General features: G+C 35.4%; 2 protein-coding genes across 2 annotated transcripts in view; both read right to left on the reverse strand.

Moving 5' to 3' along the window:
• Positions 1-257: 257 nt before the first annotated feature.
• On the reverse strand, positions 258-17187 carry F13B (coagulation factor XIII B chain). Its single transcript, XM_029285173.1, has 11 exons — positions 17121-17187; positions 16258-16458; positions 15569-15766; positions 14700-14876; positions 14400-14576; positions 12951-13136; positions 12226-12462; positions 9039-9245; positions 7792-7974; positions 6370-6566; positions 258-281 (listed from the first exon to the last, which is right to left on the reverse strand). The coding sequence occupies exons 1-11, from the start codon at positions 17185-17187 to the stop codon at positions 258-260; spliced, it is 1854 nt and encodes a 617-aa protein (XP_029141006.1).
• Positions 17188-22370: 5183 nt separating this feature from the next.
• Positions 22371-26529, reverse strand: part of ASPM (abnormal spindle microtubule assembly) — a 25236-nt gene continuing 21077 nt past the window's right edge. Inside the window, exons 21-24 of the mRNA XM_029285171.1 lie at positions 26242-26396; positions 24982-25158; positions 23170-23333; positions 22371-23088 (exon numbers count right to left, since the gene is read on the reverse strand). Coding sequence (XP_029141004.1) covers positions 22983-23088; positions 23170-23333; positions 24982-25158; positions 26242-26396 — 602 coding nt within the window. The 3' untranslated portion in view covers positions 22371-22982. The remainder of the gene's footprint in view (positions 23089-23169; positions 23334-24981; positions 25159-26241; positions 26397-26529) is intronic.

Consider the following 26529-nt stretch of genomic DNA (forward strand, 5'->3'; position numbering starts at 1 on the left):
AGCATTTGCCTCATGTACTATCTAGCTGTGGGCTATTCTATCTCTTACCTGGTCTCTCAAGGATATTCCCTTGGTCTCTTTGCCCAGCTTCCCAAGGCCTTTCTCACATACCATTATTATTATACACTTGTCTGCCTGCTGTTCTTAAGATATACAGTATATTTGACTATGACCATGAAAACTGCCTTATTGCTCAGACTTTTCCCCAGCATTTTCACAATGACTTCATATTTGTACACAACAAGCAGTGGTAGGGATTAAACAAGGAACCCCATGTCAATCTGTTAGCCAGCTCCAAAGGTGCACACCGCAGCCCATCATTGTTCAAAAGCAGTAGTCTGGTTTTCCTATATATGCTTAAACAATTATTCAAAAATTGAATAAGAAAAGAAAAAACAAATCACACAAACATACACACACAGAGATCCTGGCCTTTGATCATATGTGTGACATAGCACTTCACATTTTGCATTGTTGTCCCACCAACTGTGGCATTTATCCTCAGAGAAAACATTAAGTGCAGCCTTCGATGGATGCTATTAATATTCCTCAGTGCATAGAATAACAATTCCATGGTAATGTGTTCAACTGGGAAACAATACAAAAATATCGGTGACAACTTGAAGCTTCTTAAACCCTAGCAAAAGTTATTTTGCCATAAACTTTTGCAAACTTTACCTATTTCTTCAAATGCACGGGTTTGTAACTAGAGGTTAGAGTATAATATGTGTGTTTGCCTTGTCAAAGTACAAAACTGGTACTGAAACCCAGCCAAAAAATTTTTGCAACCAGTTTTCCCTGTCAACAACTATCTACAAGTACAACATATTATATAACAAATAATTCATTGGTTTTTCAAAACCTGCTAACTAAAACAGCTTTCTCAATTCCATCTAATAACTGAATTATTAATAATTGATTAATAAAAATCAGTTGATTATTTAATGAGAACTTCAACCAAGTCTTTCTTTTACTTACAACATAATACACCATCAGTATTTCATTTTCATCTAACCTCATTGTTTACCAATAATTTAATGATAAACCCACACATACTTGTCACCGGCAATTATTGCATCAGTTGAAGTGGAATATAGAACCCCAAATTTTAAAATAAAATAAAGGTGGCTAGATGCCACAACAGATATATACATGCATCCATGCAAAGTGCCTGTGAATTCTGTAACTATTGCAAAATTCAGAAAAGGCCATCAAGTATCATTATGTATTACATTTCAGCATATAAGCTGAATAGATATAATTGAGCATCTAACCACAATTACTTAGCCAATATATATGCGCTGCAACATAAAGAACAAATCTATTATCTGATTTAGACACATATATGGTAAATCACAATTTTCTCATGACATGTTCTTGTTTTATAAGTCTTATTTTAAAATAATTGATATTTATCTTTACTTTTCTTTAAAAGTACTAACAAAAATCCATTTGCCTTGCAAAAAAGACAACTTTTACTTTTTCTTAAATAACTTACCCTTCTGGAGAACACAATTTGTCCATAATAGGACAAAAATTATATAGCCAAAACAGCGCATGTCGGTATTTGATTGTCAACCTCTGCACTGTACAGTTGAGACTTTTAATCACTGACACCAATGACTGTCCTTGGAAAGGTTTTTCACCTCTGGATCCACAAAACTGATTATTTACTTATTCAGACTCCAAAGTCCACAAGACTTCTGTGTTTATTAGAAACCTGTATTATAAAGGAAAGTCAAGGACTATGGGGAACAGACTTGAAATTCCTAAACTAATTCTTATGCAACAAAGCCCACATGGGAGTTTCTGAGACCTGAAAATTCGTGTACAAATATGCTGAATGATCTCTACTGAGCAAGTGGGAGAGAGACATTTGAGCAAAAGAATATTGGGAAAGGCTGCTTATCCTCTATTTTGGGGAAATCATTCTTCCAGTTATATTTGTGTGTATTTACTGCTGCTTACTAGATACAGTATATGTCCACATTCTAAACCGGAATCTTCTTCTGTTTTAAAAAAGGATCTGTTTTGCCTTTAAAGCTTCTCCTCACCCTTCAGTTTAGGGCTTCCCTTAAGTCAGGAGTGTCAAACTGGCGGTCCATGGGCCAGATGCATCATGTGCAGGCCACACCCACCTCAACTCCGCAAAGGCAAAAAATGTCACGATGCATCACAATATGTCACATGACGCAATCGAGTTTGACACCCGTGCCTTAAGAAATAAAACAATGGAATAAGCCATAGCTGAGAGAGTAAGGCCAATTACAGAATTAGAAGGCCTAGCCAAGGTTCCCTACACAAAGGGAGAGGAGCAGAGTAATAAAATCATGCTGTAAGAAATGGTTTTAGTACTATTTAGTACTATTCCTCCTCATCCTGAGGCAAAAGTGATTCTGTTACCTGGAATTCACAAGCTTTTTGTGAAGCACGTGATCCGTTATCATGTGTCTGCAGGATGTCAACAATTGTAATTATGAGGATTGGTCACAAAGGTTTCTTTTTTCTAGAACTGTCATCAATTTGAACTATTGCTGTATGTGACAATTGATAAGTGAGCACTTACCTGCAGTCAGTCTGCTCCCTCCATTAGAAACCCAAGAGTTGAGGCCAAAGGTCAGGGTGAAGAAGAAGATTCTTTCTGAATCTGAGACAATGGCATGTGGTGGTATCGGGAACCGAGCGGATCACCCACTACTACTAATAATAAACCCTTTATTATCAAAGTATAACATGTATACAGTGAAATTGGCTGAGCCTCCCTATGTGCCCCCCCTCACCACAAACTCACAGTGACTACAAACCCCCAACTTATTTCACCCTGTGAACTAATTGCACATCACGCCGGCCTCACGAGTCTGTCATGCATAAAGTTATAAAGCTATGTCCCATTCAGAAGCCTGACGGCCCATGGATAAAAGCTGTTCTTCAGCCTGTTGGTACGGCTGGCTATGTTTCTGTATCTCCTACCCGATGGTAGGAGAGTAAAAAGGTACCAACCAGGGTGTGAGTCATCCCTGAGAATTTTCCTCACTCTGCCAAGGCAATGGGCCCTGGCGATGTCATCCAGTGGAGTCAGGGAACAGCCCACGATGTCTTGTGCCATGCTCACCACCCTCTGCAATACCTTCCTGTCTGTGACTGTCAATTCAGCATACCAAACCACAATACAATATGTGAGAACGCTTTCAATAGTAGACCGGTAGAAGAAGGTCATAAGTCGTCATTCTACCCTGTTCTTCCGCAAAACCCTGAGGAAGTGGAGTCTCTGTTGGGCCTTTCTGGCCACCTGGGCTGTATTAGTTTTCCAGGTAAGATCTTCACAGAGGTAGACTCCCAGGAATTTAAAGGAGGAAACTCTCTCCACACTAGAAAACAAGCATGGTGGTGTAGTAGCAATCTAAGGTGTTTAAAAGATCTGTTCTGGGCTGTTTGCAACCACTGCAATATATAAATGGGGGGGCACTTTCCTTCTTGGCAGCACTAAATCACCTGTTTTGCCTATCTCTGACATTACAACAGAACCCATATTGCTCACCAGCAAAAAGTCACTGGCTCTCAAACATCAAGATCCTTCCAGAGATTGAAGCAGTCATTTGGCAGCAAGCAGCAGAGTAATTCAAAAATACTAGATGATACTTTTGTATGACTAGCTAGCTATTCTGTACATTGGAGGAGAATGGAGTCTGCCACTTTTTCCATCTGATTGCACCAACTGCTTTATCTTCTTACCCAGCAACTTTGCCAGGCAGGCAGTACCTACCCTAATCATAGATGCAGCAAGAAAGTGTTGTGAATAGTGCAAGCAATAAGCTGAAGTTCTTATGTTCATTTTACCTTGGTCCAGTTGAAGTGAGCTGTGTCTTCTTACCTTTTCCTCAGCATGTACTGTTGTCAATGGGGTGAAAATAAAAGAATGAAGAGCCCTGGTGGCACAGTAGTTGGAATGCAACTACTGCAGGCAAACGTTGAGTTTGATCCTGATGGGGCTCAAAGTTGACTCAGCCTTCCATCCTTCCAGGGTCAGTAAAATGAGGACCCAGATTGTTGGGGCCAAAATGCTGACATTATAAACCACTCAGAGAATGTTTTAAAGCACAATGGGGTAGTAGTGCTATTCCTGTTCCTAATGTCTTCCACAACAAGCACAGCACTTCTCATGATGCAGAACATGAGAAATGGGTACTGCTTCATGGTGGGTAATGAACATGACTCATACAGCAGATGAGTTATGCATATTGAGTTGCTAGATCTCAATCATAGCCAGGCAGTAGAGCATGAAAAGGGCAACCCATTAGGAATCTTTGTTAGGGTCATCTATGTTGCTCACTAATTGAATCAGATTGTGAAGGATGGCCTTGGTATGAAGAGATTAGCTGGAAAAGTGTGATAGATTGCTCAATATTTCCAGTGATGTAGAAAAGGGAGAGAGATACCAGGTCCTCATTCATCTTGATACTGATCTTCAAATATCCCCATCCAAGATACACTATCTGTTGTTCAAGCAGTTGCTGAGGATGAAATGGCAAAGCATTCAGATCTCTGTCTCCTTTACACCTGGGAGTGGAGACTCAGTGTCAAGGCAGTCTCTTTACCTGAGCTGTACTTCTTTGCAATGAATCTCTCAGATCAGATAGCAGAGGTTCTGCTCTTGACTTTTTTCACAGAAGAGTTTCTAGGATTCTCTGAGGACGAGCAATCATAGCAATTTGGGTTCCCTCTGGAATTGTACAATGGATGAAGCTACTGAGTTCTGAAGAAGCAGTGGCTCACCAAACTCTGTATCCCAAGGTTAAAGGGAATAATTGTTTTCATGGATGAATACTGGGAAGATTGGGTATTGTAACTACCAATTAAAGAACGGCTACAGTGAGCTCATTCTTCAGATATTACAAGGAATAAACTGGAGAGAGGGAGTTGGAAGGTGCAGTTAAAGGGATAATTTCTAGCCAATATGAGCTTTAGGAAAGCTGCTTTGGAGATTTTCTTAGGAAATACATTAGATTCTGGGCATAGGTAATCAAAAAGAGCATGTCTTTGCATTATACACTGATTATAAAATCTGATTACTCTGTGATACCTATAGCATATCAGGGATCTTCATGGAAGACCATTAAGATTTCTGTATTAGAAAAAGTGCATTCTGAGAGCCTTTTATTTTGTTAAGCAGATATTTTTAAGAATACACTTGATATATAATGTCTGCTATTAATAAACTTTCTCTTTGGTTTGTCTGTTACCCTGTCACCTAAGAGTACTCGGAACATGCTGATTAGTCTCAGATATGAAAAAGCCTTGTTCAGTAAATTATTAATAAGAAAAAAAGAATAACATTTCATACATTTGGTATTTTAAAAGTGAGTAAATGCAAAGGTGATGTTTATTGTAATAAATATGAACATTTATTGCAGTAATAAATATTGATCACAGAATTACTCTGTTTACAAGCATCTTCAAATGATGTTGCATGCTAAAATCAACAGCTATTCCAATCAACCTGAGTGACTATAGTCTTCCAGCAGTAAAAAAAAAAAAAAGGTACATAATGTAAGTTAATTTGCATGCTTCTTCCAACATGGTATGAGGCAAAGAAGTCACTCAACGTTTTTTTCCATTTTCTTACCTAAAGAAAAACAAATACATTAAGCGTTACTTAGAAAGAGAGACAAAGTACATAACTATAACCAGCACTTCTAAAACTTGGTTTAGTATGTAATATTAATTATTCATAAGTAATAAAACAGCAGTACTGCTCAGCTGAAAAAGAAGAGGTTATATAAAGCTATGTAACTTCCAATTAACCTGTGGCAAAACGCTGCATTTTCTTTCAACTGATCTCTCATCTTAAAAAAAAAAAGAGGAAGAATTGTATAACAATATGTTTTTTCATATTCGTGAACAGACTGACACTGTCTAATGCATTAATCTCCTTTTATGTTCCACATACCGGAATACTTTCCCTTCCTCTATTTAACTAAGTGTTTTATACAATATAAGGTGCATTGTATAAATATCCATCAAATGTTCTATAGTGCCTGAACCAAGCTACATCTTGGTTAGAAATGTTTCATTTAATAAAACAGGCTCAACTGAGCTTTAATAAATTAAGAAATAACAATCTTTTATTTTTCTAATTATGGCAGAATGGAAGAAACCAAAGGGGGAATCCTTGGAAACTGATGGTATTTTTGAGGTAGCAATAATTGTTTGAATGCTTTAGAGAAATGTTTTTAATATACATTGTCTCAATACCATTATGGTAGCCAATATGGCCAAATCCTTAAAATACATATGAATAAGGAAAACATAGAACTGTGTAAGTATGAAAATATATTACCAATAATGTTCTACTTACTATATACTCCTAACACATTGTGGATACAATAGTTGTCCATTCTGACACTGTACTCTAAAATCAGAGGATGAACTTGATAGAAGTGTAGTGTGGTATGCTTTGCATACAAATTCAACAAATTCTCCATGAAGAAAATAAGGTCGATTGTCAAAACTCCATCTCAAATGCAAATTATTTTTTGCCATCTCTTCCTGTGACAAGGTACATGGCTCTTCAGAAAATAAACAGAATATTATTATTTTTTTACCATACCATGAAATTTAGTAAGACATTTCCCTTAGATACTATGATTTTCTTACATTGCATCTGATAAAGTGTAAACATTAATAAACTACAACTTCATACATTAGAATTATCAACAATTTGCATAATTTCACTCATTAGATCAGCAGTCCCCAATCCTTTGGGCACCCAGGGACCGGTTCTGTGGAGAGAGGTTTTTCCACGGACCAGAAGGGGCATGGGTTCATGTGCTGCTTGCATCCCACAGATGGGATTTCACTTGTTTGCATGGCCCAGTTTCTAGCATGCCACGGACTGGTGCCAGTCCATGGACCGGGAATTGGGGACCCTTACATTTGATAGATAATTTGAAGATAAAGCTAGTATTCATTGTTGTGTTTCTTCTCTGAACTACCACAAAGGGCTAACACCACTGAGGTAAGATAATCTGAGTGAGATCGCTAGTTTCCATGGTGGCCAGGAACTTCTGAGCTGTTTCCTGCTCTATCTCTAGGGAAGGCAGGTTGAAGTGCCCCAATACAGTAAGTCTGGGGAATTCTAACATTAACTGCCCACTGCATTGAGCAACTCAGGCAAGGAATCTCAGGAATACGATACAACAGCAACAATTAAAGTTACTTTCTAGAGACTAAACTTATCAATGGGGTCTCACAACTGATTATCTATGGGGCAATGCCTCTGAAAGTCAACAACATCTCTGATAACAATAGCCACTTCATCACCAAGAGTGGCAACTGGAGCCACACTTGAAACCCAGATAGTCTCATTTCTGAAAGGGGAATATACTCCTCTATGCCCAATCAGATTTCAGTAATACATGATCAATCAACCCTCTTATCCACTATCAAATCATGAATCAGGGAGATGTTATTACATCCACCCTTTAATTCAAAACCAATCCACTGAAGCTCCAACGAATTAACATTCAGACTGAGCACAGAATGAGAATCATATTCCTCAAGAGAGTCTATTCCTATTAATGTTATATACCAAAATGAGCTTTCATTCCAGTGCTACAATGCACAATCATAACATCTAATTCATTGCCATGTAATATAATTCAGCAATTGGAGAACTTTATATGGAGCCCCCCCCCCCATTTAAGATTGAAGACACCAATAATTTTCTAAAACATATTGAAGCTGCATGTTTATTTGGATATGTGTTATAATGATAACAATAATGTACAATACCTATACAAACAGGTGGAGTAGTCCATTGGCTCCTTGAACAAAAGACTGTTATGGAACCTTGCAAAACATGATATTCATTGCAACTGTACTGTATTGTTGAACCATCTTCATAGTTTTCTGTTAATGAGCCCATAATAACCCCATTTTCTATGGAAGGTGGAGGACCACAGTTAGCACTTAAGCCTGCAAAACACAGTGGAGAAAATAAAGGCAGCATAAGACAGTAATGTTTTATGGCTAAAATCAGTTTTAAAATGGAGAGAAGACAGGCAGTTTTGTATGAATTTTCTCCTGCAATCTCTATTTTATAGAAAGTGGTAAACTGCAAAATTGGGGTAAAAATGCTTCCCCATTCAAAATGAGAGTTAGCATCATCATTCTCATCTTTGTGACATCATCACAAAAATAAAATAAAATGACAGTATGATATCCTATTAATGACAGAAAAAAACTAGTTTCCTTTTGTTTTTTTAAAAAAGTAAATGTTTTAGCTATGTACTGAGCAAAAGATACAATTGGATGAAAAGTTGCTATGAAAAATGTAAAATAAGGCTGTTATGAGAACAAAGAGGAATATCATTTGTCATGACAGTTCCTTAAGGGACACTATAATATAAATGGAGTTCAAAACAAATGGATTATAAAGTCCAAAAATAGTATATGGATATCAGCCTCCCTTTTTGTTAAGGTATCTTCCTACATATGCCTAGATATTTCATCCACAAACAGTGGCTCAGCTTTACAATATCAGCCAAATGATATGTTTGTTGTTATAGAAATGGTTAGTATATATTATTATATAAAAGTAAAAAGTTGAGGTTTCATATTATTATCTTACTCTACTGCACCAAAAGAGTTGGAAGTCAATGCATTTTCCCCTCTACCTCATGCATTTCTCTCTTCCCCCATTCCTCCCTTTTTACCATTATTTTTGTATTTTGTATTTCTATATTTTATATTTTGATAAACAAATAAAAATTTTGAAATCAAAATGCAATATGAATCAAAGTAGCTATGACTATGTTTTTATATAAAAGAATAACATTTATACAAGGATTGACTTTTTCAACACCGGTGATATACCAGCAATCCTTGTTTGCAATTGGTTCTGCAAAGGTCATAAACATGGGCATTGGTTGCAAAGTTATTTTTTCATCACTGCCATAACTGTGAATGGTTGCTGTCTGAGGATCTTAGAATTTGGCAAACTCCAGATAAAACTTTTGCTAAGAATAGCATTATTTTACCTTTGGAAATACACTGAGGATATTTCAATTGTCCATCATTACATTGCACCAGCAATTCGGATTCTGAGACTAAGGGTGGCAAAACATATCCTGGTTTACATACAAATTCAATAAAACCGCCATGCATGAAGTACCACTCTTCTTCAAGCTTCCATTTCATTTCTAGGTTGTAATTGCCAGGAATTTCTTCCCTAGCTAAACATGGCTCTGTAAGACAAGATTTAACAATAATATATTAAGTTAGAAAATTATTGGTACTCAGTAATTTACCAAGTCACAAATCTAGTTGATTGTTGATATTGGGAGATGAGAAAGGAGAACATTCTTCATTTATGGTTAACAATGATTTTCTTTCTTTGATAGTCTCCTGGCCTAGTGAGTAAAGCCTTGTGGTGATCAACAGCACTATCAGAATCATGGTCCCCAGTATCAAAAAAACAACTGGTTAATCCTTTCATATATTTTTCACATTGCAGCAGCTCAGTCCATAACACAAAATGTATCATGGGCAGAGCATGACTATTGTTACCTATGTCTTATAAAATGGGGATAATGTCAATTGTGATAACCAAACGATACGTTCAAATACATGTTGAATGTTAACTATGCTGGTCAAGTGTTGTGTTTTAACCACACTTAGAGCAATCAGTTTTCAAACGGTTTTGGAGAAGAAATTTTTGGAGACAAGTTTTGGAATTGTTTGGAGAGAAACTACCATTATATTTTAAAAGAATAATTATCAGATTTATAGAAACCTCATGCTGCATATTTATTTAGGCTAGTTTGTAAATAAAAATTTCATAGAATAGTAATATACTATAGTGGTCTTTTAGTCTAATATTTTCCATCTGCAATATATAAATAGGATTAGCATCCAGAGATATACTGTTTTGTTTTGTTTTTTGTAATATCTTATTGATTTTTTTTTAATCACTTAATAATTGGTGAACAGTGTGTTGTCTGGGTTATATTTGTAAAACAATCACTAACAATTGATTTCTATAATCCATAATCCACATAATAGTTTTAGTTGATTTCCTCTTTTCCCAGAATATCCTCTTTTGCAAACATTAAGTTAATACAATTCTTATTGTTTTGATAGATAACAATTAAATATATAATTTTTCCCAATAGTCCTAAAAATAATAATTACATCAATATAATATTTCTTTTCTATCCAATCATTCTGGTTGCCTTATCATAGATCCTCTTATAGTCCTTATTTTAATTTGTTTCTCCCACCAAATTCTAGATATTCTTATTGGTTTAGATTTTCTCAAAAATTAATTACATTTAAGAATTTAACTCTATTTTTCCATATGAACCATCTCACACTTTTACATTTCTTAAGAAATAGATAAAACAGTAGAAAAAAGAAAGAAAAGCAAGAGTAAAGAAACATAAAAAATAACATACTACTTAAAATATATAACTGTCCTAAGCTAATATGTATTTATTTCCTAAATGTCTTATTCTTTTTAACCATAATTAAAAATATGTTTAATCTTTAAACATTCCATTTAATACATCTAGTCATCTAGTCTTTAACTCTTATTCAAAACATTTTATCCATTATAATTTTCTTAAATTCAGTCACATTTAAATATCCTTTATCTAAGTCATTTCAACTTTTTTATATTACTCATATCAAGAAAGAGAATAAAAAAGGGAAAAAAGCATACTATATTATATTTAGAGAATTCATCCCTCTTAGAATGATATATACATTCCAAAACTTTTCTATTTCTTTAACCATATTCAAACAAATGTTTCTTTTTTAAGTATTCTCTCTGGTAAGTCCCATCATCTATTTTCTTAGTTTCCACTTTAGTCTTTTTCTTTTGCCCAATGTCTTTCTTAATCAATGTATTTTGCTGAATCAAAAAGTTTTTCCGTATGTTCGTAAATGTTGCTATAGATATAAAAAGTAAATCATGAGAAGTGTCTTTGTGTGGGACTTCTGCCTTTCCATGTTTGTTGAAAATCTTTTTCTTTTTCTTTCTCTCTGCTTCTCTTATCATTTTCTTTCTCTCCGATGTTCCTGACATCTCTACAGTCCATTTTATCCAATCTGTTTTTTTGTCCTCAGATTTATTTTGTAGTCTTAAAGGATAAGGTTTTTTTCCCGATTCTTGTGAATTTTTTCCCACTAGGATTAAATCATGTTTCCTTGTTTTGTTAAGTTCCATCTTTAAGTCTCTATTCTCAATTCTATATCCATTTATCTGTTTTATCTGCTCCTTCTCTGTTGTTGTTTTCTGGGAATTTTTTTGTTGTAGAGTTAACTTGGAAATAGATTGATTTATATTTTCAAAGTTGTTTTGGATTTCTTTGTGGTTTAAAATCATTGTTGTTTGAATTAGTTGCAGTATACTATATATCTCCTCCTGTGAAATATTTATGTTTTCTTGATATGTTCTTTCTACATGTCTCTGATCCATGATAGCCAAGAATCTGAGTTTTCCTTTCTTTTCTCTGCAAATAGCTTTAGGGTCCCTTTAGATAGATATTTGTAATCCAAATAGTTCAAAAAAAAAATTTGTTTTCTGAAATTTATAATTTTATCTTTGTCTACAGCTGCTTTTTTGCCACAGCTGTTCTTTGTTGTTAAAGCTTTGAAGGTCACAGACACAGATTAGCTTTTCCCAGATTTTGCCAAGTCTGTCTAGAAGGCTTTCCCCAAATCGAACGGAATGGCCGCTGCTGTTCCAGAATCGCTGGAGCACCCTTCTTTCTTCGTCGCCTCTCTGGGGCAACTTAGACCCATTTAGGGTCCCCTGGCAGGGCGAAATTAGCCACAGTGCAGAGAATCCGCAAGCCCGCAACCGGTCGCTAAACCGGAAGTCCCCAGAGATATATTGTTGAAGCAGAATAATATAAGATATTATTTTATATAAAATAAAAAGATGATACATGTGGCCATATCAGGGATGAGAACTTTTAACATAGAGTTCTGAGCTCATTCATCATTCTTGGGGAAATGTCCACGATAACTAGTTTTCAATATTCCTGTAATACATAGAAATATCTAGAAATATTCCAGAAGATCTTGAATGAAAGCTGACAAATGTGCTAAGATTTAAAAATAGTAAGATCTGGCATTACATCATTCCTTTATTCAGGCTTTCATAGTATTCTTCAGTTTAACCATTTATATAATGTACAATATTTATTCTTCAAAGCTTACCTAAACAAGTTGGTGGCTCAGTCCAAGCTCCATGGATACAATGAACTGTACTGGATCCTTTCATTATATGTAAAGGATGACATGCATATTCCACTAAAGATCCAGGACTGTAACTTGCCAATTGACCAATATCATTAATAGTAATACTATTTTTAACTATAGGGGGCGAATTGCAGTTCCCACCAGTTTCTACAGTCCGATAATCTTCTGTGGTTGATGCCCTGCCCACATCTGAGAAATAAAAATGATGGAAACAAAAGTACAAGAACTACAATCTAGTGATGCTAAACTATACTTAATCACAATTATTACATACAGTAAATAGGATTTCAATCCTCTTGCATTTTTAAGTTACACATTTGCCTTTTCTCTTTCTCAACACGTTGGCATTAAGAGAGCCAAAGTCATAGCTAGGAAAATTCAGGACTCAGCAAAAGGATGTGCTTGGTACTAATCAATTTCCTACTGCCTCTCTGACTTAGAAAAGGGACAGCTTTTAGTTCTGAGAATAAAGATATTCTTACAGATATAATATGATTTAAATCTCTTGGACAGAACTAGCTATCCAGAATGTCTGATATTTAAAATACTCATTTTTGGATGACTAAATAGCCCTGAATGCGTATCACATTTATATTTGCAGAGAAAATACACAACATAGGCATTACATTATATACTAAACTTCCATCTTCCATTATATAATTATTTAACACTAATATTTAGAGTCATACCTATGCATTTGGGAAGTGAAGTCCATTTCCCATTCTCACATTGGATTTCTCCCATTCCATTAAGCTGGAATGAATGCTCACACTGATAATGTATTATGTCTCCCTGACGGTAGGTTCTTAAATTGGTTAGCAATTTGGTATTTGGGGGCTGAGGTGGGGGAGGGCATTTGTTTCTTCTTTCTGTAATCAGAATAATAAACAATAAACAATAGCAAAATACCATTTTATTTTAGTAAAAGCTTTACAGTACACTCTTTCAAAAAAGCCATATCCAAAGAAATCTTGGACTAAAACAGACACAAAACATCATTAATTTTTACTAAAAAAAATCAAGTACATTGCACTTACTACACTTTTCAAAGATAATAAGTGAAGTGAAATCAAAATAACCTTCACAGGCCTCCAGGTAACCAAAATGTGAAACACACCTACTTGGAAAAAATAATTATAAAAATAAACATACTACATATTAAAAAATGAGCATTCGGCTTATGTTCCTCAGTTAACGATGCAGTATAATTTTTCCTTCCTAACTATTTCTGCAACTTATTTAAAGCAAATTACATAATCGGGGATTTTGATGAAGCATAGGAAACAGGAATATATTGTATAATGAAAATATTAATGAAGGTTGTTTTACCGAAATTGAGGGTCATGTATGCCTGATAATTTTAATTCTATGGTCAAAGCTTAACTCTTGTCCAATGATCCCTGTTGCTCTAACAACTTCTACTCTATCTTCAAAGTTTTAGCTATTTTGGGGCTATGCCCCTCAAGCAGCAAGTCCTGACTGATAATGGCAAAATGACCTACTCTTTAAACTCTGGATTCTTAATTCAGTTTTGAAGCACGCCAAGTATCTTTCCTGCCTGACTATTCTCAAACTTGATTAACATCTGCTCTGTTGGAAGGCAAATTTAATAGGACCTCCTATGAGGAGTGCATTCACCTGTTTGAACTTTAAATATGGTATGGGACTGAGTTGTTCGAGAGACTGCCTCTCCCCAATCACATCTACCCATCCCATCAGGTCTGGCGAGAGTGGTATGTTGCAGGTCCTATCCATAAAAGAAGTTCATCTCACGATGAGCTTCATTCTTTTCTGCTGTGGCACCCACCGTGTGAAAGGTCATTCTCCCCTAAGATTGGCCCTGACCTTGCTGACTTTACTCAAAGGCCTGAAAACAGAGCTTTACTATCTGGCTGTGGGAATCCAGGAATGTTGGCATGGAGTCTACAAAGTGTCTCTGTTGCTAGGAAAATTAAGTGAACTGTCCTGCAGATAGATTTCTAAATGATTTTCAGTTTCTTTTATTGTCTGTAATAGATTTTTATTAGGCTTTTTTGCTGTTGTTGTTATTTAGTATGCCAGAGTCATATTTGTGAGATGAGCAATTATACAAACAAAATTATAGGGATCTATGAGTAGTATAAAAGCAGTACCTTCACATATTGGAAATTGTGGATACCAGCCAAAGTAATAACACTGAATTAACTCAGATCCTCTTAAAGTATAACCTTCCAAACAGATAATCTGAATTACATCTCCTTCTTCATAATTGCCTTTCTTGGGATAGACTTTTCCATGCTCAATAGGATTTGGAGATGAACACTCTAACTCTAAGAAGCAAGGCAAAATAAGAATGAACATGCATAAGTGACCTATTTTTCAGGGTTGACAGGTACCAGCTAGTTGGAATGTAGTCTTCTTGGCCTAAAGCAAAGTCTTGTAAATTAACTTACTTGTACATTTGGGAACAAGAGACCACCCTTGAATCTGACATAGTGCTTCTTCTGTTGTGTTTCCTCCAGCTGTAACATATCCATCCATGCATTCATATTTGAGCTTGTCATGCACACTGAACACTCTCTGCAGTGTATGATAGTGACCATACAACAAATCTGGAACTAAGCAAGTCCCTGAAAACAAATGGTAGAAAAACCAAACAGGCATTGAAAAAAGGGAAGAGGAAAAATAGGATGTACAGAAAACAATACAGTATAAGGATATCATATTATTTGTTGCTGATGATATTTTATAATTCACTGACACTTTAAGTTATCTGGAGGGAAGCCTAAATTTGGAAGTAATGAGTTAACCATAAATTAAGTCAGGTATAGCATAGTCAAAATAACTCAAAACACTTTCCCCCCCAAATTAATTGACTTCAGTTGGTCAATTAAAGATCAGATTTAATTCTATTGGTCTCTTGGGTTATTGACAAGTTCTACACAGGTAACTCCAAGCCTGGACAGAACTGCATCCTCAATCTTTGCAAGACTTTTTATCTTGGGGAAGATGGGTGTTAAAGGATGAAAAGTTGTAAAACTTTCAGGTAGTGATAAAAGCAGGAAATTAGATGAATTAACATTTGGGAGGGGGAGGAACGGAGAGGAGGGAAGAGGAGGGGAGGGGGGGAGAGGAAAGAAGGAAGGAAGGAAGGATTTCCCTCCTTACTGCCAACTTCCCACAAGGAAACTCAATGTAGCAAATTGGAGGACTCTTCCAGTGTCACTGGTTATTTTGTCTACCTTTGGTCATTCAGGTTTTTTTTTTTAAGGAAATATCTTTGAAACAATGACCCAATGGGTCACAGGTTGTTTAGTATTACCGAAAGGTTTTTTAGTTGCTTCCATACACTCTGGCTGAACTGACCATCCATCTTGAAGACATTGTATACTTGCATTCCTCTTGCCTCCTGGAGTTTCATAGCCTGAATGGCAACTATATTTTAAGTTTTCCCAGATGTCGTAGGATAATTTTGTATCAGAAAAAATACCATTATCCAAAGTAGGTTGGATGCATTTCTCTTTAGCGTGTTAAAGGAAAAGATGAGAAAAATGTTATATTTTTTTCTTTGTTCATAAAACCTGAACTCTTACATAGCAAGAATTATCTTATAGAAAGGACCTCAAGTCACTTAACCAAATTCCATACATCAAGAAGCCATGTTAATAACTTGAGAAATCTACAGATAATCCTCACTTAAATTACTGGACACTTAACAATTATTCAATGTTACAACAAATTCCCCTAAAAGTACTTATGGCCGATCCTGCCATGTGATCACATTTCAGGTGCTTGGCAACTAGCTTGCATTTGCAATTAGTTGTAGCATCCCACTGACACATGATGGCAATTTTGAACTTTTTTTTGTCAGTTATTGAACTATCAAATTGTATATACAGATTGTTCATCCTAGCTAAACTTTATATATAAATTATTATTTTTTCTTATAATATGAAGAATACTGCAACATTTATTTTCTACCAGACTAGAAAGATAAGGATATGGACTTACTGTAACATTTGGGGACTGGTGTCCAGCCTTCATTGGTGCAGTTTACCCTTCCATTTTGACTTCCAGTTTCAGTTGAATACCCAGCCAAGCAGGTATATGAGAGTTTTTCGCCTCTCTTCATTGGAAAATAATAATTTTTAAAACTATAATAATATAGTGCAATCCTTCCATTTTCTATATTGGGGAAGTCACAAGCTTTGTCTAAAAGAAATGTATTAATATTCAAGTAGGAAGAAATGAAAAATATACCATTCAAACCACTTCATTTCAACCAAGGGCAATAGGTAAATGGGGAAAAATAACGGAACTCATTTCTTTAAAATACGTTATCAGTGACTATGCTCAGAAGAATCCAGTTTCTACTTCATGACTCAAGTTTTGACAATAAAAACCTCCTATACATGTAGGTTTGCTCACTTTACAAGACCTAGACATTCTGGAAAGTGAAGTTGTCAAAGGGATGTTAGAACCTACTGATTAAATACCAGTCCTTTTAAAAAACTTACAAAACAATGCAGTTAAAATGCATGGGTTTGTATATGAGACTTATTGTATTATTGTATTATCTGTTATATCCAGATAAACATGACCTTCCATTTATAATGTTTCCCTCCCACACACACACAAAACCTAGTTAATATTAAATTGTTATTCAAAATCTTTTGATTTCTAGCACAACTTTCAGCCTTTTGTTATGCATGCAATCATAGATTTTTACATATATTCTTCTTAAAAATAAAGACATAATCAAAAGGGGATGATACACAAGTCATTTTGAACCTAGTATATCAGTATTAATTGCCTTACAATTGTTGAAAAAATAGTGATACTTTAACCACAACATACATATATTTGATTTTTACCTTCAGCAAGAAGTTTTCTTATTGCAGCAAACAATAGAAATGAAAACATCCACCTTTTATACCCCATCGTGAGTGCTTCCTGGCAAGTTTGTATTATCCCAGTTTTGCTACTCCATTTCTGAAGGCAGTTCAGTTAATAATTTATAGGAGAACATGACAGACAGGAAGGAAGATTTCAGAAGATAAACTGAAAGATTATTTCTTAAACAGCTACTCAATCTAGATAGTGACTGTTTGAGGGAAAAATACCTCAGACTCAATCTTAATTAACTCACTTTAATCAAGCTGGGAAATTCCTATTATAGTTTCTTCTGTACTTACTACCAGACTGGCATAAAATACTTTACTGAAATCCATATCATTTTTACTTTTTTGGCTTTGCCAGCTATATGAAGTCTGATAGGTAAAAATGTTCTTCTTTTCACTATGAAACTTTATTCCCCAAATAGAATTATGTATATTTACATCTAAGTTGTAAGAAGGCAATATCTCCTTTAGGAATTTCACAATATACCACTCCAAGTTCTACAAATGTAACATTAAAAGGCTGGGGAAAATATTTAATTGCTAATTCATAATTTAGTAGATTCATCAGATTGATTCAAATGTGAAAAAAACCTGCAATGCTTATGTCATTTGTTAAAAGGTCTTTCATATGACTGAAGTTAGGCCTAAGCTGGGTTTTTAAATACCTATACGTAATAATCTGCACTTTGTTAAACAGTATCTCCACAACACTGAAGTGTTTCGTGCCTTAATAATCTCACATTTGAATTATTTTAATCCACTATATATAAGGCTGTCATTATAAGTGGCATACAAGCTTTAACCAGTGCAGGATGTGATTGCTAGACTGTTAAACTGGAAACTAAACAGGACTACATAGCACTATTCCTAAAAATACTATACTGTGGTACAAGTTCACTGTAAGCATTGACAATCAATTACCTCTTAAATGATTTAGGATTTATGAATGTAAAGTAAAATAAACTGGGCTGGACTTGTTCATAATCTCACACAGTTCAACATTTACCGCAGTTAAAACATTTTAAACATGGCTTCCGGTTTGCGATTGGAGCACCAGTGGACGCGGGGGGAGCGCTCTCTCCGCCATCCACTTTTTCTTCGTCAGACGACCCTGAAAAGGGTCGAAAGTTGCCCTGGAGGAGCGATGACCGCGAGGAGGACCCTCGACAGAACACGGAAGGGTGGCAGCCCTTCCGTTTGATCCGAGGCAGCTCCTTTGGACCGACAGAGAAAAGATCGGCCATCAACATGGCCAATCACTAAGCCGCACCAGTCGAAAGCCAAAATTACCACTAAGCACAACGAAAGCACCGCGGAGGAATTGGGTGAGACCTTACCTTACCTTTCTTGTATCCCAACTACCTTCCTGTAAAAGCCTCTTGAAATTTCTTTTCCCCTCTTTAACATCGCAGCGTCTGCCTGGGAAAATAAAGCTTTGAAAAGAAAAGAAAAGAAAAGAACAACTAAACTAAACAACTAAATAACTGGACTTGCACTTTTTGGATATTTGGGGTCACAAAAAGTTCCTATTTCTACAAGGACCTATTACCTTATCCACTTTTTAAGTTGGAAAAAAAATTAAACTGGATAAAAGCCTAATTTGAGTTTGGAAAAAGACTTTACATGCTATCGGGGACATCTTGTGGCAAAACCTGGTATAGCAAGTGAATTTTTTTTGTTGACTGTGAGACCTGTCTACAGCCCAGATTTGTCCTTGGTACTATCTAAAAAAGATAAGAATTTGAAACAGCTGGGTGGTAAAAACAACTTTTAGGAATAGTGGAGGTGGACATTCACTGACTTCTATCAAAAACAGCCTCCACTAAAGGACTATCTGTAAACACCATAGAAATGGAGGAACACTATCCACAACTTGACTATAACTTATAACCTGAAAAAATCCTTGAAGCTACTGAGCTAATGAATTCCAGACTGAAAGACAAAGGTGCCACCCTAAATTTACAAAATGAAGCCCAGAACTTAACTGATGAACCTACAATTCAAAAAGCAACAGAAGAGCACCAATTACAATCTATTGAGAACTTTGATAATCAAACCTTGATTTCAACTAAAAAATCTGCAATTCAAAAAGCAGCAGAAACTGAAGAAAGCAACACTAAGATGGAAGATGCTGAAGATCAACAAGTACAGCATATTGAGAACCTAGACAACCAAACAACAATCACAGCAATGGACATGACTTCTTACTTAAGCCAGATGAAACCGGAAGAAGACCAGACTGAACTGATGACAAATATACTAAACCAAACATGGATATTTGAACTATTAGGCCAACAATTCAATGATTACAAAGGGGCCAGTTCCTTTGAAAAATTGATAACTGGATGGTCTCCCTTGATTCAAATAACATGTNAACAACAATCACAGCAATGGACATGACTTCTTACTTAAGCCAGATGAAACCGGAAGAAGACCAGACTGAACTGATGACAAATATACTAAACCAAACATGGATATTTGAACTATTAGGCCAACAATTCAATGATTACAAAGGGGCCAGTTCCTTTGAAAAATTGATAACTGGATGGTCTCCCTTGATTCAAATAACATGTGTGGGAATGAAGGGATATCCACCTGAGGATTTAAAGGCAATGTATTAATTTGAATGTGATTATAATAATCAAGAGAAATAGAGAGGAAATTTTTGATGATGCAACCTGAGATATGTACGAAAGATATTGTTATTGGACTATTGATTACCCAATCACCACGCTGCTTCCTTAATATTTGGATTTCTGTAAAACTGGAAAATTAATAAAACTTGTTTAAAAAAAATTTTTAAAACATGTTTAGTAGAACTTTTTCCAGTTATAGAACTCTTATGAAGGGATGTTGGTTGCTTCCTCCACACTCACATATAAAAAAATATTAAGTAAAATCATGCATATTTACCAAGACAATTGGAGATAAGAATAACTTTTAGATTACCTACTTTGCTTCTTTTAAAATGAAATTTGCATTATTTTTTGTATTCATGATTGAATGTTGGTTTTATTGCAATAGCCTTATTAATGTTTTTTATTCTTCTGTTGTAAACTATTTTGGGCTCTGCCAGGATGAAGAAAATAAATAATAGGTCAGATCCTTAGGCTGCTGCATTTTATTGAAAGAAAGCCTTGCAATCAACTATTAAAAAAATAAAAATAGAAGTTTTTACTAAAAGGCTTGCTAGCCATACTCATTGATGGACAGTACTACCATCAAACAGGCAAACACATTTAAACATGTAGGAATTACTTTTAATTCTTCTGTGATTTGAAGGAAAATCAAAAGCTTATTTAAAGTCAAATTCTTTAGGAAAGGATTCTACCAACTTCTGTGTATCAAAGACAAGCCTTACAGGGAAATCTGCAGAATTCTTGTGCCTTTTTCTCTCATTTGAGGGAAGCAATAAGCTACCTGCCACTTCCTGTTTGGGCAATAGGACCAATTTCCATCTTCTCTCATGTTAATAATGAATAAATCACATATCAGGCTGTTTAGATGTGATAATCACGTGTGTGTTTGTGTGTGTATTAAAAACAGTAAAAACCAAAGCAACTGATACAATTAAAAGGCCTCAATAAACAAATCTTTTGAGTGAATTATGGGGTATGGGGTTTATTTAAACTCCAGTTGTTCTACAATATGGGCTCAGCCACATAAAAATATGTAGGCATCAAATACAGGTAATTGAATTACACTTCACTTAGCAACATAGCCCCACCAGTACTTACAACAGTCCCGAGATTACGAATGTTGCAGCACCACAGCAGTCATTCACCCTTACAAATGACCAGAGGCACTGCAACATTTGCCCTGCCCTACCGGATCCCCACAGGCATTGGGCCTATGGACTCACCTTGCAAAGTAGATTAGTGAACTGTCTCCTCTCTGCTGCAGTTTCTTTGCCTGCTTCATTATTTCAGGCCTTTGGTGCATTCGCAGAGAATAGAGGCCTAAAGTACCGCAAGATCAGTAGCGCGAGATTTTGTGCTACTGATCTTGTGTAATCTTGCACTGCTTTAGGCCTCTGTTCTCTTCAAATTGAGACCTGTACGAGATCTGGGGCAAAAATAAACAGAGGGAAGGCTTCAGTGCAGTTAGATTGTATCCCTGTAGGCTCCAGTCATCTTTGCAAAAAGCCTTTGCCATCAAGAATGAAGCCTGGGAGGGGCCAGTATGTCCCTCCTGGGCTCCGTTTTTGCCAGCAAAAGCTTTTTGCAAAGGCTTGCCGAAGTGTTTGCAAGCCAATAGGATTCTTTGAGGCAGCACAATTTTGCTGCCCCAAAGGCTCCTGTCAGTGCGCAAACGTTTTGTGCACCAAGACTGGAAGCTTCGGCGGGCCATGATCTTGCGTGGCAGAAGCTGGAGAGGAGACACCTCGCTAAATCTTTGCAAGGTGATCTAGCGTGGCAAAATGGGGCCACTGGTCTTAAGCAGGTGGCCATTTCATCCCTAGGCCCCCCCATGGCCTTCCCCACCCTGAGATACCTCATGTGCACTTAACCCGCGCATTTGATTAGCGAATGCGTGGGCAAACACAGGGAGTTTTTACATTCATTTTACATGATTCACTCCAACAAATACTCGGATTATGAATGTAATTGGCAGGCTCCATTACATTTGTAACTCGAGGACTACCTGTGTATCAGCAGAACAACATACAAAAGATGACAATAAAACTGCTAATTGAAGAGTGTGAGATGAACTGAATATGAATAAACAATCTTGCAACTACTGGTAGTTTTTTTCATGTTGATGTTTCCATTTAGTAGTCATATTTTGTGAAAGAACTTCTCAGGAAGTAACAAATAGGAAAAGCAAAAATATAAGAATTCTATGGATAAGAAAGCTACTTTCCTTTTTTAAAATAGTTTTATTAGTTTATGTTATAGCATACAAAAAAATACAAAAGCAAATAGTAGGAAAAATAGGGAGGGGGAAAGGGAAAAGAAAAGTGAGAAAAAAAAGAAAAGGATTGACTTCTGATTCTCTTTGGTTCCATAGAATAAGGCATTAACATCAAGTCTTAATTTTTTTACTTTTACATAATAGTTTAAACTAGCCATTTCTATCTAATTGGTAAAACCCAAAATCAAAGTTTCATTTTTTTCCACCTCAAGCACGAAGTCCAGAAGCAGTTTCCAAGTAGCAATAAAAGTATTTGTATTTTTGTCTTTGATCAAAGCAGTCAATTTAGCCAACTCTGCTAACTCCATCAACTTTTGCATCCATTTGTCCATTGTCGGGATCAAAAAGAAAAGCTACTTTCCATTCGTAAACCAGAAAATAATTTTATTAAGTAAAAACAAAATGTAAAAAAATATTTTTAATGTGTCACAAGGAAAAAATATTCAATATAAGGGAAGTAATTCTATGAGAACTTTTTAAGTTAGCTTAAAATATTATTTTCTGGTGTTGTCTTTCAATAATCCTGTTCAGTCCTTTAGAATGCAATTTCCCATAGAACAACGCTCAGCCTTAAACAAGTTTTACATGCTGATTTTATGCTATTAAGCTGTATTTGTTTCAAATTTCTCTCTAAAGCAAAAGATATACACAATACATTAACTAACAACCTTAGTTTTTCAGTTTAATTGTATAAAATAATCTTATTATATTGTACACAGTAGCTCTAAATTATATAAAAGTAACATTTGAGATTTTATTAATTCATCAGATAAATATCAATAAGAAGTTTAGTTTAACTGACAGTTGAGTTCCAACAGTGATAAACAAGCTTTATAAAACAGCTGCATAACGTGTACATAGATACAAGAAGTCCAGTCCATTTTTTTCTGAAACTGTCATAATTATAAACTCTTTCATGTTTTAATTGCAAGAAATTCCAAGTGTGTTCATTACCATCTCAATGGCTTCCAATGGATCAACAATCTCTCTTATATTGTCTTTCCTTAAATCCCAATCTGGCCTCTGCCTACAAGATGAAAAAGAAATCCATAAAAATAAAAGTATAATTTGAAATAGAAAATTAAAAGTTACAACAATTTAGACTTACCTTGAAATTATTTTTACTTTTACAGGAATGGAGCTCTGTCCATTTATGTATGCATCTAATTTTTGTTTGGCAAGCATTCTTTGGCCATCCATTTGATGTTTACGAGCTGTAAGTTTAAATAATCTCCGAAGGCTAGCAACTACTTTATGATTGTTTCGAATCTCCTAAAAAAATAAGCAACTATTATTAAAATATAGTATTTGTTCAATGAAACCTCACAACTGTATATCTTTGAAAATCCTTTCAAATTTTCAATTGGACCAATTTGATGTTCTTTCTATCTCAGTATTCCTCATTTACACCAAGTACTTCATTTTAAAGCTAGTCTCAGGCTATACCAGGGATAGGCAACCTTGGCTTGGCTGGCTCAGGAATTCTGGGAGTTGAAGTCCACGAGTCATAAAAGAGCCAAGGTTGCCTACCCCTGGGCTATACCATACAAAATTCAGGATTCACTCTACAGAAAAAGACAAATTCAAACACTTAAAATAAGACATATTTTGCTAAAACATATAATTGTATAGAATAGGAAGAGCTAGTAATTTTTCAAAGTAGTATGGTTACCAATTATGAATAGTTTGAACTAAGTTCTACTTTTAAAGACTGCTAAATGTTTGGGATCCAGTCAACCTGATTTATAATCTATATCAGTGATGGCGAACCTTTTAGAGACCGAGCGCCCAAAAACTGGCCCCAACCCTGCTCCGCCTGCCCACAAGGCCACTCACCGCCTCCAGGGCCTGCCACAGATCACCCAGCAGGGCCATGGTGGCCACGCCCTCTGCCCGCACCCTGCAGCATCAACTGTGCGCGATGGGGCGTGAGGACAGAGTCTTGTCTACGCTGCCTGGCTGCCATGTGCTTGGCTGCACTGCTCCGCGTGGGCCACGCTCGGGGGCGACTCTCCTCCAGGGGGGTTGCTGTGAGGGGGTCGCGGGGGGAGGCAAGGCTGGGGCAACGGCACAGAGAGAGCTCCGAGTGCTGCCTCTGGCACCCATGCCATAGGTTCACCACCACTGATCTATATACTAAAAGGCAAACATCAGTAGAAATTGTCTACTTTCAAATATATACCCCAAAGAAGCAAATTCCTATCTTCCTTAGCATATTTAAAATTTGTCAGCTTAGCTAAGAGAAGCAAATCCCATTTTAGAATCTAATATCCAAGACTTGCCTTTAACTATATAGTAGTCCATATTTAGTGGCTTGAACAGTTACAGTCATGATGAAAAAATAGCTTTGCAAGTAGCCCTCACATTTACAACCTTCATAGGTTTGAAAGCAAAGGAAAGCTGAAGTAAGACCATAAGCAGTCACTTATCAGCTGCTTCATTTAACAACCAAGTTGCAAATTCCAATTGTAATTGCTAAATGAGGATTATCTGTATTTAAGATGAGTCAGCGGCATCCTATATAAAACCATTATATATAAGCAAGTGTTAGTTGGCCATATATATATATATATGAAATAATAGCATAGTGAACTTCTTACATTATTTTGGCAACTCAGAAAATACATTTTAGTTTAAAACAACCAATTTTAGTAGGAGAGCAAGTAGAAATATTTGCTCACTATTTCATTCTAAAATACTGTTATGTCTATTTTAAAAAACCTCCAGCAACTGCACTGCTACCTCCAAGTACTAGTTTCTACATCTGAACCCCAAAACTAGTCCTAGCTATTTTTTTGGCATGCAGGCCCAACCAAGAAAAAGAATTTGCATTCCAATTTTTGAATATATTTATATTTCAATATATATTTTGGCAACTCTTACATAATGAAGACACAAAAAGTTAACAAATAAAACTTACAGAAGCTCTTCTTGCGTCCTTTGAGAGATGAGCAAATAAGCAACATGTCTTGGTAAAAATACTACCACTTTTTTCTGAAGTTTTGTCCCCAGCTTTTTCCCGGTACATCTGAAGTAAATCCAACAATGTTCCTACTGAATTTTCCACCGAATAAACAGCATCAGTAGTCCTTTCATACTAAATAGATGAAAAGAGTTGTAAGTTAATTCTCAAAAATCCTAGGATTGTTCATCATTTGTGAAATCCTTATTGGAACTGTAGAATGACAAATACATGCCAATGATTTACAGCATCAATACATAGGTACAAATAAACTCATTCTTGTCTACTTGTTAGTAAATGTGAATAATATAAGCAGAATAAACTAACTTTATTTTAGCAAATATCTTAATTCTACATTAAAATATTGTACTTAGGCAGGACAATGACTATTATAATAGAATTGATTATAACTTATGAATTGAGGGGAGAGATGTCTTCTTTTACTAGCAAAAATAAGACCTTGCTCTCCCCAACCTCTATGACATATAAATGTCTTACTACTTAAATGTTTTGAAAATCAACCTGAAGATTTTTTTTATTGCCTAATGAAATTCAATTTTTTTTCTAATGCCTAACCAGGGCTTTCTTTTCTTAACTTTCTCTCAAAATACAGTTTTTCCAAACCATATCTTGCCAGTATAGGAAACTGCAACAGTGCTTCTAGATGGTACTTTTTCATCATCTGCAAATATATATTTTTTCCAAATATAATACTGAATTCAAAGCTCACTAAAGGTACATTATCACAAATTATTTCATAAGCAGTTCCAGTAGCTATGTGGGACTAACTAATATGCTTAGTCCTTAATTTAAAATTTACTTTCCCTATTATTATTTTTTGTAATGAAGTGTTTTGTTCAACTATTTTTTGATTATTTGGCAGACTGATATAAGCTACAAGAACAATGAATATTTTTTTTGCAATATGAATCATAGCACATAACACTAATCAGACTGATATTTTTTTTGAAAACCAATATCACTGGTGCTTTTCACATGAATTATTTGGCCCTGCGGCTTATAACTGCATTAAATTAAACTTGAAATAGACTTCAATAGTGTAAATGAGTTTAGCTCTCATTTGCAATATAACTTGAAATTTAAATTCTGGCACTTATTAAAAATGAGAAAATAATAACCGTTGTAAACTTTATATAACAAACTTACAAAAAAATAAAAAACAGCTTAATTTCAACAAACATGAAAATATATAAATACCTTTGATAAATTAAGCAAGACTTGGACAGAATATTTAATAACATCCATGCTAGGGACACTTCTATTGCAGCTCCGTATCAAAGTAAAAATAGTGCAGACTGCTTTACTTTGGGCCATATTTTCACAGCAAACAGGAGACAATCTAGTTACAACCTCTGACAAGAGGAAAAACAGGAAAAATATTAACATCTTTTCAAACTAATACCTAAATATATTGTAGAAAGAAATATAATTTTAATGACCAATCCATTCCTCATACAACTGGGACAACAGAAGAATTGATTGTAT

Source organism: Protobothrops mucrosquamatus, unplaced genomic scaffold, assembly GCF_001527695.2.
Source record: "Protobothrops mucrosquamatus isolate PMUCROS unplaced genomic scaffold, P.Mucros_1.0 scaffold1365, whole genome shotgun sequence".
NCBI lineage: Eukaryota > Metazoa > Chordata > Lepidosauria > Squamata > Viperidae > Protobothrops > Protobothrops mucrosquamatus.

Bases quoted from the DNA above. Each gene is read 5' to 3' on its own strand.
- F13B (XM_029285173.1), bottom strand. From the start codon at position 17,187: ATGGGGTATAAAAGGTGGATGTTTTCATTTCTATTGTTTGCTGCAATA. The intron at 15,767-16,257 runs GTAAGTCCATAT...AACACGCTAAAG, and splicing joins ACCAGTCCCCAAATGTTACA to AGAAATGCATCCAACCTACT. The intron at 14,577-14,699 runs GTAAGTTAATTT...CTTGCTTCTTAG, and splicing joins TCTTGTTCCCAAATGTACAA to AGTTAGAGTGTTCATCTCCA.